Genomic DNA, 19295 nt, shown 5'->3' on the forward strand with positions numbered 1-19295 from the left:
TCTGCTGTTTGAACTCTGTCCTCTAGTCTCAGTTTAAATGGAAAATGGGCCCCTGGAAACAGTTTGTAAGAGGAATATAAACATGTTCCCCCAAGTGGTTATTATTATTATTATGACTCTACTTACCAGGTCTTTCCATAAACTGGTGGTCCATGGCTCCCTGGGTGTAGGAAGAGTTCACACGACCATCACTTAAAAAGAAATAACACCTCTGCTGACATCTCAACATTTAACTCCTCATTCTTCAATGTAAGAACAAACTATGGGGCCTGGGAAAGGTTTAGAGCTTATTCCCACTTTAAAGTGTCCCAGTTACAGTTTAGTGAAAGTATCTGAATAGCCTGCGTAGAGTTACTTTTTCTCATATAGACCGAGGTGAACAAAACGTGTCCACATGGGTGAACACAGAGGGGGCGTAAACAGTGAGACAGAGAGTGGATGGAGGAAGGGGCAGAGCGATGAAAGAGCCTGCACAGATACAAAGAGACAGACTGGGATCCATGCATGTCAACAGTCTGGAGCTACTGGAATAACATTATTTTCCTGTTAAAATTCTCCTCTTGACTCTCTGTTGGAAGTGACAAACTGGTTTTGATAAGGTAAGTAGCTTGATATATTTTCCTAAAGGCATGATGTTTAGTTGCTGGTTCACATAACTTTGATAGTAACTAATATTTCTAGAAAAATTATATTTTCAAAGCTATTTCTAGAAGAACTAATATTATTTTTAGCTTTTTAGAAAATGTAAAAAGGTGTAACACCAGTCATCCTGTATTTACTTAAGACAGGACTCAGCTTAGTTTCCATCACCTGCATCTTGAAAAACCATCAAGGTAATGTACCAAACAGAGACCAGGTCCAGTAAAACGTTTAGCTGCATGGTGTTTTTGTAGTAAACATGCTCACACATAAAACAGACAACAATAAATAGACTGTAATTATTGCTTTATTCTAAAAAGAAAACAAACATTTTGATTCAAGATTCAAACAACTTTATTGATCACTAGGGGGGAATTGTCTTGCCTTGTCACGGCTGCTCTCCATGTGAAAAGTAGAAAAGAAAGGAAAAAACTTACACCAAACAAAGACAATAAACAAGTACAAGTACAAACTACTGATCAGTAGTAAGACAAAAGCCAGCTAGAGGAGTAAACATAAATGAAATCAAAACTATACTATTTGTCCATTCTGACTATTTAGTCTATTTAGTCCCCCTCCTTTTTATAGAAGGGGGACGTGTTGAACAGTTTTATGGCCACTGGGCCACCTTCATATTGCTGCCCCAGCAAACCACAGCATGGTGATGTCCACCACTGATCGATGATCCATAATATCTCCACCCTGGATACATCCAACAACCACAGAGTCTTTAGTAAACATCCGAAGGTGGCAGGACTCTGAGTTGTACCTGAAGTCAGAGGTACACAGGTTGAAGAGAAGGGGAGATAGAACTGTTTCCTTGGGGTCTACCTGTGCTGCAGGTTAAGGTGTCAGGCGAACAGTTCTGCAGACAGACGTACAGTGAGGGAACACAAAATCCAGGCAACCATGGGGGTGTCAATGAGCATGATCTTTAATTTCTCCCCCAGCAGGACAGACTGGACTGTGTTAAAAGCACTGGCACATAATCCTTACAAACCCCCCAGGCTTGTTCAGGTGGGTGTAGATTGTTAGAACTAAATCAGTTGTTAAGTCTATAGATAGTTTTTTCTAAATCGTGGATATTAAACTCACCTTTTCTTGACACATGGCCGTGGAGGGCAAAACTGTGGTTTTAGGATTCTGTAATCCAGCAGCATGTGTGTCCATGTGTGTCCAGCACAGTTGTTATACTGAATAGTGGTTAAACCCCATGACATGGTTGGTAAAGAAAACACATTCAGCCCTGGAAGAAATGTTAAATATTTCTGAGGTTAGAAGTCAAATCTCTATGTGGGATACAACATGCTTTTGTGACCCCTGCAGGTTTCAGGTCAGCAGATCTGTATAGTATGGTTCATCTGCTGTGGAGGGTGGTCTCACACTAATCCAAGCTGAGTGCTGTTCAGAACTTCATTTGGAAATACATTAATTCTATTAGATGACATGTTGTCATAGGCAAAACATCATGTGATGGAAAATGTGAAAATGTGACCCATCTGAAGTTATGCAAAGCTCTTTATACCCCTCCGGATCATCAACCTATGCAGTACACATGTTGGCCCTTTGGACATCACTTGCTTTGAAGTTTAATGCCGCATTATAAAACTTATTTGCATCCCTTCTCTCAGAAACTTGTTCCAATTGCAAAGGGTTTGGTCTTCATGTGCTTGTTGTTTTTGTTTGCACTGGAAAAAGAAAAGAAAAAAAGGCAAACTTGATACCAATTCACACAGAACCCCCCCAAAAATGCACTGGACATAATTATTGGCACCCTTAATTTGGCAAACTGCTCCAGGTCATTCAGATTTGAAGGAGGCCTTCTCCCAGCTCCTGTTTTGAGATCTCTATGGGATTCAGATCTGGACTCTGGAGCTCTGTGGCACTTTGTTTCTAACCAGTCCTGAGTTCTTTTTGGACTTTATTTTGGGTCATTGTCCTGCTGGAAGACCCATGACCTCTGGTGGATATGCAGCTTTCTGACACTGGCCACTACATTAAGCCCCAGAATTCTTTGGTAATCATGAGATTTCATGATCCCGTTGACGCAGTCAAGGCATCCAGTTTTGTCACATAACTGCAGTCTTGCTTTTGTGTTCCTTTTTGTCAGCAGTGGTGTCCTCCTGTCTCTCCTACCATAGCGTCTCTTTTCATTCAGATGGCGACGGATGGTGCGAACTGACACTGTTTTGCCCTGTGTCTGCAGGTCAGCTTGAACTTGTTTGGAAGTTAATAAGGGTTCTTTAACAATCCTTCGTTGTAATTCTTCATTGATTTTGCTCTTCCATCCACACTCAGGGAGGTTAGCTCCAGTGCCATGGGCTGTAAAACTCCTGATGATATTGCGCACAGTGGACACCTAAACATTAAGATCTCTGGAGATGGACTTGTAGCCTTGAGATTGTCCATGTTTTTCCACAATTTTATCTTTCAAATCCACAGACACCTGTTTACACTTCTTTTCTCCATGCTCAGCGTGACACACAACACAAAGGTTGAGTCAACGTTTCTCCGTTTTAACTGGTTGCAAGTGTGATTACTGTATTTAGCCACACCTGTTACCTGCCACAGGTGTCGCTAAATACAAGTTACAGGAGCATCACATGCTTGCAAAGCAATTTTTTCCTACAATTTTCACAAGGTGCCAATAATTTTGTCCAGACCATTTTTGAGTTCTGTGTGAATTTGTATCAAGCTTGACTTCTCTTCTCTGTTTTTTGTTTTTGTTTTTGTGTGTTGCTCCAGTGTCTCCTCATGTCAGAATGAAGTCCCTGGTCTTTGGCTTCCTGTGCCTGTTGTGCTGCAATGCAGTCCAGCTAGACAAACGCCGCCCCAGACCCATTGTGGCCAGAAGGCAAAAAGAGACTACTGCCCAAATAAAAGGAGTGGGTGAGTAATTTGTTGGTGACCAGAATGTGTGTTTTCTCAGCAGCACTTTCCCTAATTCTAAATCTTTCTAAGATGTAAAGTTAGTTTGAACTGACTGATCACAAACTACTTCCATGTCCACAGAGAAGCCTTGCAAAGCCACCCCGCTGGATTTTGTTTTTGTAATCGACAGCTCCAGGAGCATCCGCCCCAATGACTTTGAAAAGGTCAAGACGTTCATCATAAACCTGCTTCAGTTCCTCAAGATCGGCCCCGATGAAACAAGGGTTGGTCTGCTCCAGTATGGCAGTGTGGTCCAGCCTGAGTTCTCCCTCAACACCTACACCAGTAAGGCTGAGGTGGAGCAGGCGGTGAGGAACATGGAGCATCTCGCCACAGGGACCATGACTGGTCTGGCCATTCAGTACACCATGGAGACCGCCTTCACTGAGGAACAGGGAGCTCGACCAGCAGACGTGAACATCCCACGAATTGCTATGATTGTGACTGATGGAAGGCCCCAGGACACAGTTGAAGAAATTGCTGCTGAGGCGCGGCAGGCTGGCATCCAGATCTTTGCCATTGGAGTGGGCAGGGTAGATATGACTATTCTGAAGGCCATAGGGAGCGAGCCACACTCTGAACATGTGCACTTGGTGGCCAACTTCAGCCAGATAGAAACTCTCATATCGGTGTTCCAGTCCAAACTGTGTGGAGGTGATAAATTCTAACTACTTTCTTATTTTATAGAAATGTCCTTCTTATTCTTACAGGCATGTGAGTCTGTGTGTTGGTGTGTGTCCCTGCATGCGTTAGGTTTAGAGATGTGTGAGGTTGTAGACCATCAGTGCCAGCACATCTGTGTGAGCAGCCCTGCTTCGTACAGGTGCAAGTGCAGGAAAGGCTTCATCCTCAACCCTGATGGCAAGACATGTAAAGGTGAAATTCTTGTTTTCCAATCTGTTTTTAAATGTAAAGGTGACTCTTCTTTTTACATTCATACTGTCATCATTAAGAGACATCACTGGTCACTTGTCTACCTTAAAGCTGGTACTATCAGCTAATCATCAAATTAAGTTTTCATTTGGCTGGAGAAGGCAGTTGTTTTCAGTTAAATAACACAAGAATAACCAATGTACACTTCCAGCCAGGCACCGAACAGCAGGCAGACAGTCAGAGACTAGCTGTTGAAGATGGAGCAACAGCTAAAAAGCCAGACAGTTCTCTGAGAAGTGACCAAAACAGATCTGAGAGCAATTTACATTCATCCAGCTGGTACAAGTTCTAAAATGAATGCTGGGCTGTAACTGCTCGATGTGTATTTATTATTTTCTCTCTGTTGTCACTCTGTAGCTGAGGATATGTGTGCTGTGGTGGATCATGGCTGTGAACACATCTGTGCAAATCTGCCTGATGGCTACGAGTGCCGCTGCCATCCAGGGTATCAACTCAACAAAGACCTGAAGACATGCAACAGTAAAGCTTGATGGAACAAAATCTTACAGTTGGAGATACTTTTGCGTCATCTAGACCTTGGGCAGCACTGTGACACAGACAATTACAATATACTTTTAAGAGTCATTTTATGCCGTATTATACAATAGACGAAAGCAGTCTTGTGCAATGTGTGCGACTTTGACTCCAATCCAGTGCTGTTCTTCCACGCTCTGTTGGAAACCATCCTTTTTCACTTTTCTTCAGAAATGAAACCGGGGGATGAAGCAGGGGGAGATTTCCTGACAGAAATGTGGTTTTGCAATCCTCAAAACAGTCAGTAAACTGTGGAGGTGGATCCAGGGTATCATAGTAGCACTGAATCAAAGCAAGAAGATCTTTCATGCTTTGGTCTCACAGCTCAGCACTTTAAGTTCCTTAAAGAGTCAATTTGGATTGTAAATGAACACAATTCCCGCAAAAAACTTTGTTACAACAGTATTAAAATCAATTGAAAATGGCTCTACATACTTTCACAATTATAAACCACTGAGAAAAGATGGAAAACCAATAGTATTAATATCAATAGAAGTAAATAAAATATCAGTTACAGTCTGGCTAGTAAGCTGCTGCAGCTGTTGCACAGAATACTGTTAACAAATGAATATTAATTTTCTTCTCTCTTTTTATTCTGTTTGTCCTCTGATGTCATGCAGCCACTGACCACTGTACTGATGGCACCCATGGGTGTGAACAGGAGTTTATGAATACCAATGCTTCCTGTGTGTGTGCATGCAGGAAAGGATACACACTCAGATCTGATGGGAAAACGTGCAAGAGTGAGTAAGTTTTAACGTAGATCACAATTTGATGGTTTTTAATAAATTCACATAAATGTGAAATAAATCTATTAAAGTGTTCAAGAATTTCGTTGTGTTAAAGAAATTATTCAGGTTTCATACAAAGCTTCACTACTGCACCTTTACACATGTAACAGAAACAATACTATTCATGTCATCACCACTGATTATAAATGCTATGTAAGCGTCAGACTGTGCAGAAGTAAGATTTGTTTTTCTCAATAATTACTCCATGATCTCACTACTGCCTGCAGAGATTGATCACTGTGCTGATGGCACCCATGGGTGTGAACAGGAGTTTATGAATACAGATGATTCCTGTGTGTGTAAATGCAGGAAAGGATACACACTCAGATCTGATGGGAAAACTTGCAAGAGTGAGTGTGTGTTTTTTTCCTACATATTTGGTGGTATTTCAGGAAGGAAAGAAACTACTAGTTTTTTTTAATTGCAGATGACAATATGATGGGTTTACAAATTTAATAAATATGAAATAAATGTAAAAGTAAAAGTAATTAAGTGTTTTAAAGACAAAAAAACGTATTCAGGTTTGTGGTAGTCAGCACAATCAGTAGGGACCATCCTCTAAACATCATGAAATTACTAATACATTTCTTAATTGGTAGTTGTAGTTGGTTGGATTTAGATTTTTCTAATGTCTGAACGTCACCACAGAATGTTAGGGTTCATCATTTGAGAAATTGTTTCACTACCTGTTTTTCCTGCTAAAAATGATTCCTTGCAAAACATGACTACTGTGCTCTTAAACATAAAAGAAAACTATTCTGCTGTTTCTGTCTGAGAAAGATGAAAAGGTGATGCATTTGATCATATCTTATGATAAAGCGCCTGTATTGCTAAGACTGGGCAGCAGTGAGAATTACACCCTGATCCAACTATTCCCTGCAGAGACTGATCACTGTGCTGATGGCACCCATGGGTGTGAACAGGAGTTTGTGAATACAGATGATTCCTGTGTGTGTAAATGCAGGAAAGGATACACACTCAGGTCTGATGGGAAAACCTGCAATAGTAAGTGTCAAATACTTTATTTGCTGTTATTTAAAAAAATCATTCAAGATACAGCCATCACATACTGTGCATTCATATCTATTGTACATTCGAATTGATCATTTGAGGACTTTTTGGACCATCCACTTCTATTAAAGTAAAGTATTAAAGTATAGCAAAGCTTAACCTGTGCACTCTTGTGGATTGAACAAAAAAGAATACAATTTCTGATAAAGATGAAGAAGTGATGAATTTAATCACCACCACAAATGATGTAAATGGGGAGCAGTAAGAATGTAGTTATTTGCTCAGAGTTTTCACTCTAATTTAACTGTTCCCTGCAGAGATTGATCACTGTGCGGATGGAAAACATGGCTGTGAACAGTTCTTTCTGAGCACAGATGATTCATGTGTGTGTAAATGCAGAAAAGGATACACACTCCGACCTGATGGCAAAACGTGTCAGAGTGAGTCCAAGCACATTTGTTCAAAATATTTAGTAAACTGCACATAGGACTAACTTTAATATTATGCTTATTTTACTCAGACAAGCATGTTTTTGATTGTTGCCATGGCATCTTTTGACTATTCTGGTTTTTGCATGCTACATAATTTAAAATTTTGAGGTCAGTGTTAATCCCAGCACTCACGCAAACATGTATCCCCCCCCCCCCCCCCACAGATTACAGTAACATTCTGTGTTTACTCTGATGGTCTTCAGTGCTATATCTTGTTTGTCTACAATTCCACTCACAGGCCTGGATCTGTGTCAGACAGTAGACCATCGCTGTCAACACCAGTGTGTCAGCACCACTGACTCCTACATCTGCAGTTGTTTTGAAGGATTTATGTTGGCTGAGGATGGCAAGAGCTGCAAAAGTATGATCTTCTTAGATTTACAGAATTTTACTGCTCTGCAAAAAATCATAACACTTATTTTTGATGTTTGTGTTTATGAAACAACTAGAGTGTGGAGATGAAGTCATGGACCTTGTTTTTGTGATCGATGGCTCTAAGAGTCTGGGCCCCGCCAACTTTGAACTGGTCAAACAGTTTGTGAATGGCATTGTGGACTCACTGGACATTTCTAAGGCAGGGACACATGTCGGCCTCCTTCAGTACTCCACCAAGGTTCAAACAGAGTTCACCCTGGGTCAGTACACCACAGCGCAGGACATAAAACAGGCTGTGACCGAGATGCAGTACATGGGGAGAGGCTCTATGACTGGTTCAGCCTTACGTCACATGTTTGAGTCCAGCTTCTCTGCCAAAGAAGGCGGCAGGCCAAGCACCCCGCATGTCAGCATTGTGTTCACCGATGGAAGATCACAGGATGATGTTTCAGAATGGGCTACTAAAGCAAAGAACTCTGGTAATTTAGATTTTGAAATGAATAAATCTCATGGTCCTGCCTTTTCGTCAAGATCGCCCTACAGACTTCATCAGATGAAATTCATTGTGATGGCAGCGTCACCTATTCTGTCCTCTGTTCTCGTACTTTCAGGGGTAACGATGTACGCCTTGGGTGTTGGCAAAGCCATCGAACAGGAGCTGAAAGAAATAGCCTCAGACCCCGTGGAGAAGCACTTTTACTATGCTGAGGACTTTGAAAAAATGGGAGAAATGACCAAGAAGCTCAAGTCCAGGATTTGTAAAGGTATTTATGGCTAAACTACTCAACAAAACTAACACTTTGTCAAACCAACGGTTCCAGCTCACTCAATGAGATCTTCAAAGCTGTTAAAATGCACTTACTTAAACCTTGAATAATACTGCAGTATAATACTATTATGATTATTAATCACATTATTAAGTGCTATTCCATCTAAAGTTCAGTGTATTTGAAAATGTTCTGTAAATATGTCCTTCTATTAAAATGGTGCATCACTGCCACCAACTACTGTCATTATGATTTCTAATTTAAGCAACTCTATACATTTTAATGCAGCACCACCTGTATTCTTCATGTTATATAGCTTATCAGTGATGTTTATTCTGTGATCATGTTGACCCCAAACTGTATCTCACCCTCACACACCACATTGTTTACAGGCAGAGGCAGGAAGGGAAACCCAGGGGGGAGAGATGTAAAAACACACAGTAGGGTGAGAAAAGGGGCTAAGAGAGAAGATGAGAAAAGAAAAACATAACCAAGGACAAGAAGATTTTCTCATCTTATTTCTGATTTCCCCACAGACGAGCCATCTGATAAAAACATGTGCCAGTGTGAGAACGTGATAAAGTTTCAAAACCAGGTCAGTGAGAAGCTGAAGAACCTGGTGCAGACTAATATCCTTTATCTGAATAGCTGTCAACTCCATAGCTGTACTACAATTTAGTATAAGACTTTTTTTGTGTGCAAATTTTTGTAATAACAAATGGTTATTGGTTTTAATGTAATGATCAAAAATAACTAATGAACTAATAAAGGCTGAGATATCATTATGGCTAACCAGCTGTCACCACATAAAGTAGTTAAAATCAGTTTCTCCTTTATTAACAGTGACCTTTATTTTTTATTAGGTACTGTACATTTTTGTACATTAATTTTGATATAATATTAATTTGTCATGAGTATTGTATAAAATACATGTTTTCTTAGTGAAGTACTTTTGTCCATTTGTATTCCAGGTAAAATGTGGTTAATCTGCTTTGTACCTTTACTTGATTGTGGTACTTGTAGTGGGAATTTTTGTAGTAGAGATTTTTCTAGCCCAATACACTTTTAGTTGCGTATGGAGTTTGTGTACTTCCACCATTATTCAAATCAGGATACTCACAAACGGAAAAAAAATGAAACCATAAGACTTACACCTATTATTTTAAAAGTGAGCAACAGAGAATGAGGACTCCTAAAAATTTGACTGCAGCAATTACACTTTATCAAGTGCTCATAGCTCAATGTAAAGAGGGGATTTTAGATAATGAGGAGTATAAAATATTCCCCCTCAAATTTGAACACTGGTGTTGGAGAGACGGGGACCAGAAGTAGACTGGAGTTATGAGGCTGGGATGGAAATGAAGCCAGATTCTGGCTCAGTGGAGGATGCTAGTGCTAGTGATGGAATCGTTTGTTAAAGATGGGTATGGCTTAAGTGATGAGACATATATATTAGAGAAGAGGAGGAATGCTGATCTGATGAGGAAGGTCGGACCAGGCATTGCTGAAATGACAGCTGAGAGAGAGGCAGCGTTAAATATGACGGCTATAAAATGACTGGAGCGCTGAGACCTGTGATGGCGACAGAGTGGATAGAGAAAGAAAAGCACCATCCAACAGCTGATGAGTGAGGTGGAGAGGGAAACGATGGGGAGAAGACGAAGGAATAAATAGTTTTCCTGATTGAACTTTTGCTTAGCCGCATTAAGCCATTAACAAAAGGTCACTATAGGTTCAGCAGGTTTAGATCCAACACAGTACAATCAGTGCACATGCACAAAAGATAAGACGGCATGATGTACGAAACCTTGGGATCTTGTTAACTAAGAGCATCAGCTACAGCACTGACAAAACTCTTTGGGGGACGCTGGCCTCAGCCTGGCGGATGGAGCGTTGCACATCTAGGCACACCTGTTGTATTAAAGTAATAATTCTCATACCATTTTACACCAAAGAAATTTGGCGTAGACTGTTGGATTGTTGCTTGTGTTGTTTTTGAATTTCCATCTTTCCTTAACGTGCCTGCACTTGAAGCCATGTCGAAGAAGCTGGAGATACTCGAGAATCAACGTGTGCCCAAATGAAAAGGCATAGCATGGTTCCTCCCTCTGTTCTCATGCAGCGCAGCCTTCGCAGCATCGAATACTGCTGAAGAAGCTGTGCTCAAACATAGTCAAATGCTATGCTTTCTATTGAAGCTATTTATGTACTTGTAATGAAAGACAATGTGTTTTCATTTGTAAAATGTCATTCTAAGTCAAATAAATACAGCTTTGGAAAATTCTTATATATAATTTGTGTTACTTGCTGCCATGTGCCCTAATTAAAGTCGTTCAGTTGATAATGACTAAATTACAAAACACTACACAAATCGAATCATTCTGGTATGAAATATCTTGAACATGTGCTACCCTGAACGTTGCCACAAGGTGGTGGATGTCCTCCTGAGGGGACACTCCTATAAAGGGGAGGACACTCACTTCATGCACATGTCTGCCACCTCCTCCAGTATGAATTGCGTGACAGTGAGCATGAAGCAGTAGTGTCTGCACTGCTTTGCTGCATACACTCACAACAGATCGTTGTCTGCGGCATGAGGGCAGCAGGCCATGCATGAACACACAACCAGACAAGGGGAGATAATGGTGCCCAGCTACTTGCAGGAACTAAAGAGAGTTTAGCCGACTGTGCTCCTGCTGCCATACACTGTCCTTGCTAACAAAATTGTAGGGCTTGTGTTTGCTCGTGTAATAGGTTTAGAAAGTGTTTTTGTTCATTTGAGCTTCTTTGCCAAACCATGGGGTGCTCGTCATCCAGTGCACAGACTGTTGATCAAGAGAAAAGACCAGGTACAAAGCCAGAGGACAGCAATGGAGACACAGTCGGTAAGTAGTAATAACCTCTGTTTAAATGTGTGTGTTGATTAAGCCAGTGAGCATAAAGGCAGATATGACCATTTTGTCACACTATGTATAAGTGCTGATCCAACTACTACTATTACTTTCACTAACCAAATCTTGTAGAGGCGTGTGTGACTGCTACCCGTGGATCTGGTACACTATGTGCTATAACCTGAGAAGAAAGCCACTCTTATGATCACGTTTAGTTTTCCGCCTCATTCCATAAAGTGCATTGGGCAATTAGATTAATCGAGACTGGCGAGAAGTCAGCTGCAACTCCACTGTGTGAAAGCCTCACTCAGTGAGGGTTTAGCTGCGAATCCATTTGCAGCCTGAGGCAAAACTTGCAACCCAACCTGTATGCTACCACTTTGCAGCAGTCTTGTTTGAGACTTTAGATGTTTTCCTTTCTGCACGATCCATCTGATTGTATGAGTGCACGATGGTTTTAATAATTAAAAATTTGCTCCAGGAATTTATAGCTGTTTCACACAATAGATGGAGGTTTGCAAAGTCAAAAGAGGAGGCACTAGGAGACTGTACTGTTTGTCTTCACTGCTTGTCCCCAGACAAAATATGACAGTCGCTGCCCTGTTCAGAATGTATTTTCGCTTGTGTTTCGCCTGATTTAGCTCAAGTCAAACATGGTACATCTCGTCCTTTGAATAATTAAAGCTTATGCAGTAGTTTCTGAGCCACTAGCCTACGCAAATGTGCTGGTTATACACTGCACAGTGCCTCTGTGTTAATGTACGGCATTTCCATCTTCCACTATGTCACTTTATGATGTTTGTGTGAGGGTATTGTCTCACCGAGGCCGACCTATCCAGACACTTACATCACCCCAACGGCAACGACAAAAAACAGGGATTGTACTCCTTCTTCAGACAGGCGTTTCTAAATGTGGCTGAATGGGTGCAGGGATTAAAACATACAGTATACAGTCTGTTTAAAAAACCAGCTGTATACCGTCCACGATACCACTGGTCCCATCCCTTGTCCGGGCCCCTTTGTCCTGTCCACCCCTCTTTCCCCTCCTTGTGCTTCGGGCCAGCCATGCCACTGTTTAGACTGGGATCTCTGTCATCTTTGGCTGCTAAATCATGTTGACACACAAGTCATCCATGCCTGGAAAGGCAGTGTCTGTCTCAACACATCCACATTCAGACCAGTGTTCCGACAACAGCTTTGGTGCGATAGTTGGCATGTGAGGTGGATATCAGGGTAAAGAATAGGGAAAGCATGGAGAGCACGTTCGAAGACAGTCCACAACTTCACCAGACTTTTAAAGTCTCAAAATCTGCTGCTCAAACATATTTAGAAAAATAATAAAATCATTAACCTCTAATAATTTTTCCTGCTGTCCCACTGGTTCATTTCCATTCAGTTGCCTCTCCAACACATTCCCTTCCACCCATCACTCTCATCTGCTTTTATACCTTCTGACAGACTAAAACCAGGAAGCTGCAGCATCCAAACTATCCAACAATTTAGCCAACTGAACCCAACCCCCAAGTTTGTCCCATTTGTAAACAATGTCTGCTCAATTATCTGTAAAAGCAAGGATGAAGACTGAATTCCCTGACATTTAAGTTATGGTATTCAAGCCCACCATTGTTCCTCATCTGTAGTTTCTCCCAAGGCTTGTTCACACCCGTAGTTAAAAGAATAGAGTTCAAGGAACAAAGACACAGTATAGCCGTCTCTCCAAAGGCAGCCAAGCCATCATCACATGTATTTGATTTCCTCTTCCTTCTTTCCTCTAGGCTTTAGACAAACACGGCCTTCAATAAATCATATCTCCAGCTACGGAAATGAAAGGATGATTTTTTTTTTCAGCACGCATTCCATGCGCCTCATTTAGCTTTGATTTTATGTATTTAAAATGTGTGTTAAAATAGTCAATATTGATACTATTGTCTGTATGCACATTGCAATGCTTTTGCAAAACTTATTCCTTTAAAGTATGATTTAAATACATTCATTTAATACAATAAATATTTATTTTAAATCAGTTGAAAAATAACTGAAATACATTATTTAAGAAAGGAGCATACGGAAACGTCTTTAAACCAAATTCTATGTTGATGTTTGAATGTGGGGTGTCCTGTGTTTCACCCAGCAGTCCGAAACGGCATCATCGCAGAGGATGCTCAAACCATTGAGGATCAGATGCAGCTGCCTGTGCAGACTGCTTTACCAGACGATCTTCAGCTGGGGATTGATAATGAGGCTGGAGCTGTGTTAGTGGCCCAAGAAGCTAAGGAGGATCTTTTCTCTGTGGAGGACCTTCTGGCTGCTCCTGAAAAGCCAGCTCCAGAGGCTCCATTTGCTGCTACAGAGGAAGTCTTTACTGAACCTGAGGCTGCTCTAGTAGCAGTGGAAGCACTATCCCCTGTTGGGGAAGTTTCTCCTGTAGAAACTGAGGTAAATGCCCTTGTTGAGGCTACTGGGGAAGGCCCTGATGTTAAGAATGTTGCAGCTGTGCAAGGAGAGGCCCCTGTTGTTGTTGAGGTGACTCCTCTTGAACCTGCTGTAACTGAACAAGCCAAGGCTGCGGTGGTTGTGGAGGAAGAAGCCAATTTAGAAACTGAGGTAAATGCCCTTGTTGAGGCTACTGGGGAAGGCCCTGATGTTAAGAATGTTGCAGCTGTGCAAGGAGAGGCCCCTGTTGTTGTTGAGGTGACTCCTCTTGAACCTGCTGTAACTGAACAAGCCAAGGCTGCTATGGTTGTGGAGGAAGAAGCCAATTTAGGTGCTGATGTCCCTGCAGAATCCGCTGCTCCCATGGAAGCAGAGATTGCTTCAACTCCAGCTGAATCCAGAGAACAAAGTGAAATATCAGAACAAGCATCTAATCAAGCTGCAGCCCCAAACTTAGGACCACATGATGCTTCAGCATCAAGTGAATACTTTGCACCTGCAGAAGCTGAAATAGCTGTAATCGATGCAAAGATAGCTGAGGCAACCCTTCCAGAGATGCCTCCATTAATCCCAGTCACAGTTGAGGCCCAAGCTGAGTCTCAGCCTGATGTTAAAGATGTCCTAGAACCTCCTGTGGCCCCTGCTGAAACCAGCCCATCAGAGGAGGCACCCTGCTCCACAGAGACCACTCTCACTCCTGCTCCAGAGGCTGAATCTGCTGCTGGCGATGATGCGGCTGCGGTGGCCCAGGTAGTTGAAGCTACTGCATCTACACCAGCTGTTTCAGAGACCCCTGCAGAAGTAATCCCAGAAGCTTCACCAGCAGATACGACCTCAGAGTCAATACTGGACAACACAGCCCCAGCAGACGCTACCCCAGCAACCTCTGAATCAATCTCAGCACCAGACCCTGCTGCTGATCCAGCCCATGAACTTTTACCTGAAGGTATGAAACACTTAAACTTTAAGATTACTCTTTTTCTCCTACCATATTTTTAAATGTTTTTTTTAATAATTGTTTTTTATGGTCATATATGGTCTATATATACTAAATATAGTGTAATTAGCCTTTCTTCATTTTTTATGCCTGGCAGTTTACAAAAAACAGAATTCACATGGAGTTTTTTCTTTGTTCACTGATTCACTTGATTAAACACAAACTTGTTTCCCAACACAAATGTTAGGAATTGCCCGATGCCATGGTAAGTCTGACTCCATGCATGACACATTCTGACAGCTTTTGGGTGGAGGTCAAACAGCGTAGCTAATTGCTTGATCATGTGAGAAATCATTGCAAAGGTAAACATGCATTCTTCACCAAACATAGTCCCTCACATGGATTCCTGTGTGTACTCCTGAGCCTGGCTATAAGCTGACAGGATGAACAGGATTTCGTTTTGGTCCTAAAAGGCTGAACAGATATCACAGTGTGAAACACAGAGAGCACCCACACTCATCTGCGTATCTCATCTTGAGTGTGTCGATTATAGCAGGAACATCAGCACAACAGCTCCAGTCACGCAACTGTCACTCATTGCGCTCCATTGTTAACTGCCTACTGAATAATTATGCCATGCTGCACCACATTACATCAAACAATGCATATACTCTACAGGCCTGACTTGATTCCAGTGAGCATGCAACATTTTATGGCTTTATTTTATTACTCTTAATTAACTGGTATACCACTGCATTTCTAACCTGCACATACACATAGCAGCAGAAAAGAAGTGTTAGGCTATGTCGTGTGAAATATGACAACTTTTCAGTGCAGCCTACAGCTACTCCCTGGTTAAAATATAACTTAAGTCACACCTTAGACCTTGTCCTTACAACACCGCATCGAAACTGATCATTTAATGGTATTTCCTCATAATTCTTTTTTTTTTTGTCGGACCATTTTCTAAGAACATTTGAATTTACAATGATGGACTATATAGCAGTTAGAAATAAATTCCACTACTGCTTAAGTGAAAATGCTGTGAACAAATTTAAATAAATTAGTTTTTCTTCATTTGCTTTACCATGTGTCAATACAATGGAAAGTAGCCACTTAAATGTTACTCCTGCACAAGTACATTATCTTGTTGACAATTCTGCAGCCTCACTATGTACAATACTCGTTGCTGTTGCGATCTCCATGGTATAGTTCACAAACTCGCAACTTAAAACCGGCAACACGAAAGTTAGAAAGGAAGTTGCGTTCCAGAAATTTTGAAGAATCTCATTTAGCCTGGAAAAACAGTTTAAAAATGTACAAAAAAGCTCTCTGTGATGTCAGAACAATGTATTATTCATCAATAATTGAGGACAATAAGAACAACTCCCAGTTTTTGTTCAGCACTGTAGTAGTAGTGTTAAACCACTACTTAAAAAAAACTCTGTCTTGACCCAGGTGTTTCAGCCAATTACAGACCAATATCTAATCTCCCCTTTATTTCTAATATCCTTGAAAAAGTAGTTGCAAAGTAATTATGTGACCACCTGTACAGGAATTTCAGTCAGGATTTAGAGTTCATCATAGTAGTGAAACAGCACTGGTAAAAGTCACCAACGATCTTCTCATTGCCTCAGATAATGGACTAGTCTCTATACTTGTTCTGTTAGATCTTAGTGCTGCATCACCACCCCCCGATGCACTGAGCTCCTTTCCTCCTCATGTCCCTCTCTCCTCTCCTCTCACCCCACAATTGTCACCGCTGTTTGACATTAACTTTGTGTCTTCTTTCTCCCGTAGTGGTCTTTCTCCTTCTCTGTCTCTCTCTCTCTCTCTGTCCATTTCTGCAGGTTCCAGCTTTGGAGCTGTGTGTTTCCAGTGTGCAGCTACTGTATAGTCTTGATTTTATTCTGTAAAGTGCCTTGAGATTACTTTATTTATATAACCCCAATTCACAGCAAAGTTGAATTAAATTGAAAAAAGTATAAACTGTACATTATTGTGGACCCTTGCTTTGTTATGGGATTCTCAAACATAGTGACCCACGTGTGCTCTTGCTGTGGTCAGCTGGCTTTTTGTAATGTTGACTCCTTACAGTTAAGCCTGCACCTCACTCTCAGAGAACATGTTGTACTTTAAGGGGAGAGACTCTCCTCTAGGCAGTGCACATACAATACTGCTCCGGTGTGGAAGACATTGCATAACTTTTCCAACTTTCTCTCTAGAGGCCTATGTTGTGTGCGAGCAAGACCAATTACCCAACAGCATAGCGTGTGTGTCTTTGTGTGTGTTCAGAGCGCAAGTAAATCACAAGTAAACCAGTTGAGCAGAACCACATGTGTTTTAGGACGAATGTTAGCTCTCCACCTTTCCTCTGTTGTGGGAACAGTCATGCCTTCAGTTTGTCAGTGTTGATTAAGTTCAACGTGCCCTCAGCATGAAAGACTAGATTGTGGCTTGTACTGAATCAAAACGCCACGCAGTGATTTCCTCTCAATATGTTTGTGTGCGCAGTGCTGTCTGTCGAAGAAGCCTCTCAGGAGACAGAGAGTGAGAAAACCAGAAATGAGGACTAAATTGGTAAGAAAACATCCACAGCCCACACTAATCCCATTGCAAATACTGTGGGAATTGATTCACTTTCTTTTGGAGATTCGTTAGATTCAAATGACCATGGGAGGACCCTGACTCTAGATTGTCTGTTCTTTCTCATTCAGGCCGAGGAAACCTACCAAAAATAATGAAAACAACTAAAACTACAAATGCAACTGGAAGAAAAACACAATAACGCAACAGAACACTACATTTGCAGAACAGTATTGTCTCACCAGCTTTCACCCACAACAATTACATCAGCCACATAATGTGCCTAAGTAACTCGACAAGTTGAGAGTTGTTCCCTACATTTGTAAATATAAACCTTTATGACAAGTTTTTCTACTGAGTGCCAAAAGTGCCTGTAGCTACATACTACATATGCAGGCTGTTGCACTCAAAGTGCTATAAAAACACTTACTGTATTACAGGTAACACGACAGTAGACAGTGCAATATTCAATGAAATCTGTGGAGTCCTGATTTGGAGATTGTTAACTCATAAGTGACTGGAGTGTCAGTGTGATGAACTGTAGAAAATGATGCTTTCAATAAATCTTTGCCTACTTAAAGTAGCTGCTTTTAAGGAATGGAAGCCAAACACAACTGTGAATGAAATGCAATGCAAAGAGACTGAGATGACAACCTGAGTGGGTGAACGACATCTGCCAGGCACGAAACAGGTTTTAAAAGGTCGCATTTTCACAGATTTTAGGTTGAAATATTATTTTTCTTTGGTGTTTGAACATTATTTAATTTCTGCCTTTCTTATACAGTTTATTAGGGATGACAGTACTAACTGTTAAATGACCATGTGATACTGATACGTGCAGTAAGTTAAATGTTCGCTTTCCTTATAAAGTCTGTTTTAATATAACTTTCTTCTTCTACGGGGAAAACACTTGTGTAAGAAAGACGTGTGAAAAGATTCGTTAGGCATTAGTAATAAGGATTTGGCCGATTGGAGATGGGGAGGATCCAAGTGTGACACGTCATCTTGCTGTTCACCGAAACCGTCTCGGGCAGTTTCACTGGGTGGCAGATGTTCGTAAAATTCCTTTTCTTCAAATAAGGGCATTTCCAACTACATTTAATGGCATTGTGAGGCCTGGCAATTCTGACTGCATTACATACATATGTGGCACAATAGAGTATCTACTAGTAGGCATTATTTAAATTATCATCATTAATAAGCAATAATAAAGTTGAGGTCTTCAACCAAGGTGGTGAATTCCAACCAAAACCTTTCCATGGAGAAACTTTATGGATTTTAAAATTGTATCGCCCTAATATATTATAGAATATATTTATTATAGAAATAGATTATTAGTCCTTTTATAAATAACTACAATTATTCATAGTGGTGGTGGGGCTACATTATATTGACAGATATGACCCTGTGATATGAATGTAATGGTGATACTCCTTACTCTAGTTGGGAGAACTTAAACATCCATTGTTCAGCTTCAAGAGCATTTACAGCTTATTTAATGGATGAGTGACAGAGTGAACACAACTTCTCCCCTCTAAGAAATGTATTTTTAATTGCTTATGATGTCTTTTGATCTCACAATTGTATCGGTTTCTTTCTTTGTAATATATTAATTCTAAGATTTTTCTGTGATCCTGCTAACATTGTAATGTACAGAATAAAGTTTTACTCACTAATACAAGTGGTTTGATTTTTAATGAGACCGTGTCTTATTGTATGGAAACCACAGTGTTTCAGATAATCCAACATAAGTTTGAGAACATTCACACATAACACAATATAGGTGCTTATAGGAGGCATCTGAGTGAAAGCAGAGCACAGGACTGGCTTTTATAAATGTTTATTATCGTTTTTATCATTTGAAAAATGTACATTATTATGTACGTTACTGATCAATTTTAGGTGTATTTTAGTTTAATTTGTTTCCACTACATTGCCCTTTTTTTGCAGTGTAAACTCCAAACTTCCTCACAGAA

General features: G+C 40.8%; 2 protein-coding genes across 4 annotated transcripts; both read left to right on the plus strand.

Annotated features, from left to right (window-relative positions):
• The first annotated feature begins 442 nt into the window (after nucleotides 1-442).
• On the plus strand, nucleotides 443-10759 carry LOC137130983 (matrilin-2-like). Of its 2 annotated transcripts, none has more exons than XM_067511730.1 (14): nucleotides 443-599; nucleotides 3385-3528; nucleotides 3652-4224; nucleotides 4324-4446; nucleotides 4861-4983; nucleotides 5658-5780; nucleotides 6056-6178; nucleotides 6711-6833; nucleotides 7157-7279; nucleotides 7569-7691; nucleotides 7780-8184; nucleotides 8317-8469; nucleotides 9009-9101; nucleotides 10501-10759. In XM_067511730.1, exons 2-14 carry the CDS (start codon nucleotides 3402-3404, stop codon nucleotides 10554-10556), a joined length of 2268 nt encoding a protein of 755 aa, XP_067367831.1. In that variant the 5' UTR covers nucleotides 443-599; nucleotides 3385-3401; the 3' UTR covers nucleotides 10557-10759. The 2 variants fall into 2 exon arrangements, with proteins under 2 accessions (XP_067367831.1, XP_067367832.1); XM_067511731.1 differs by having other exon boundaries at nucleotides 453-599; nucleotides 3401-3528.
• A 237-nt stretch (nucleotides 10760-10996) lies between these two features.
• Nucleotides 10997-19000, plus strand: LOC137130191 (fibrous sheath CABYR-binding protein-like). 2 transcript variants are annotated; one of them, XM_067510012.1, is made up of 4 exons: nucleotides 10997-11357; nucleotides 13498-14742; nucleotides 17248-17313; nucleotides 17451-19000. In XM_067510012.1, the coding sequence occupies exons 1-3, from the start codon at nucleotides 11270-11272 to the stop codon at nucleotides 17307-17309; spliced, it is 1395 nt and encodes a 464-aa protein (XP_067366113.1). In that variant the 5' UTR covers nucleotides 10997-11269; the 3' UTR covers nucleotides 17310-17313; nucleotides 17451-19000. The 2 variants fall into 2 exon arrangements, with proteins under 2 accessions (XP_067366113.1, XP_067366112.1); XM_067510011.1 differs by having other exon boundaries at nucleotides 10998-11357; nucleotides 13495-14742.
• The last annotated feature ends 295 nt before the right edge of the window (nucleotides 19001-19295 follow it).

Source organism: Channa argus, chromosome 7 (assembly GCF_033026475.1).
Source record: "Channa argus isolate prfri chromosome 7, Channa argus male v1.0, whole genome shotgun sequence".
In the NCBI taxonomy this organism is placed as follows: Eukaryota; Metazoa; Chordata; class Actinopteri; order Anabantiformes; family Channidae; genus Channa; species Channa argus.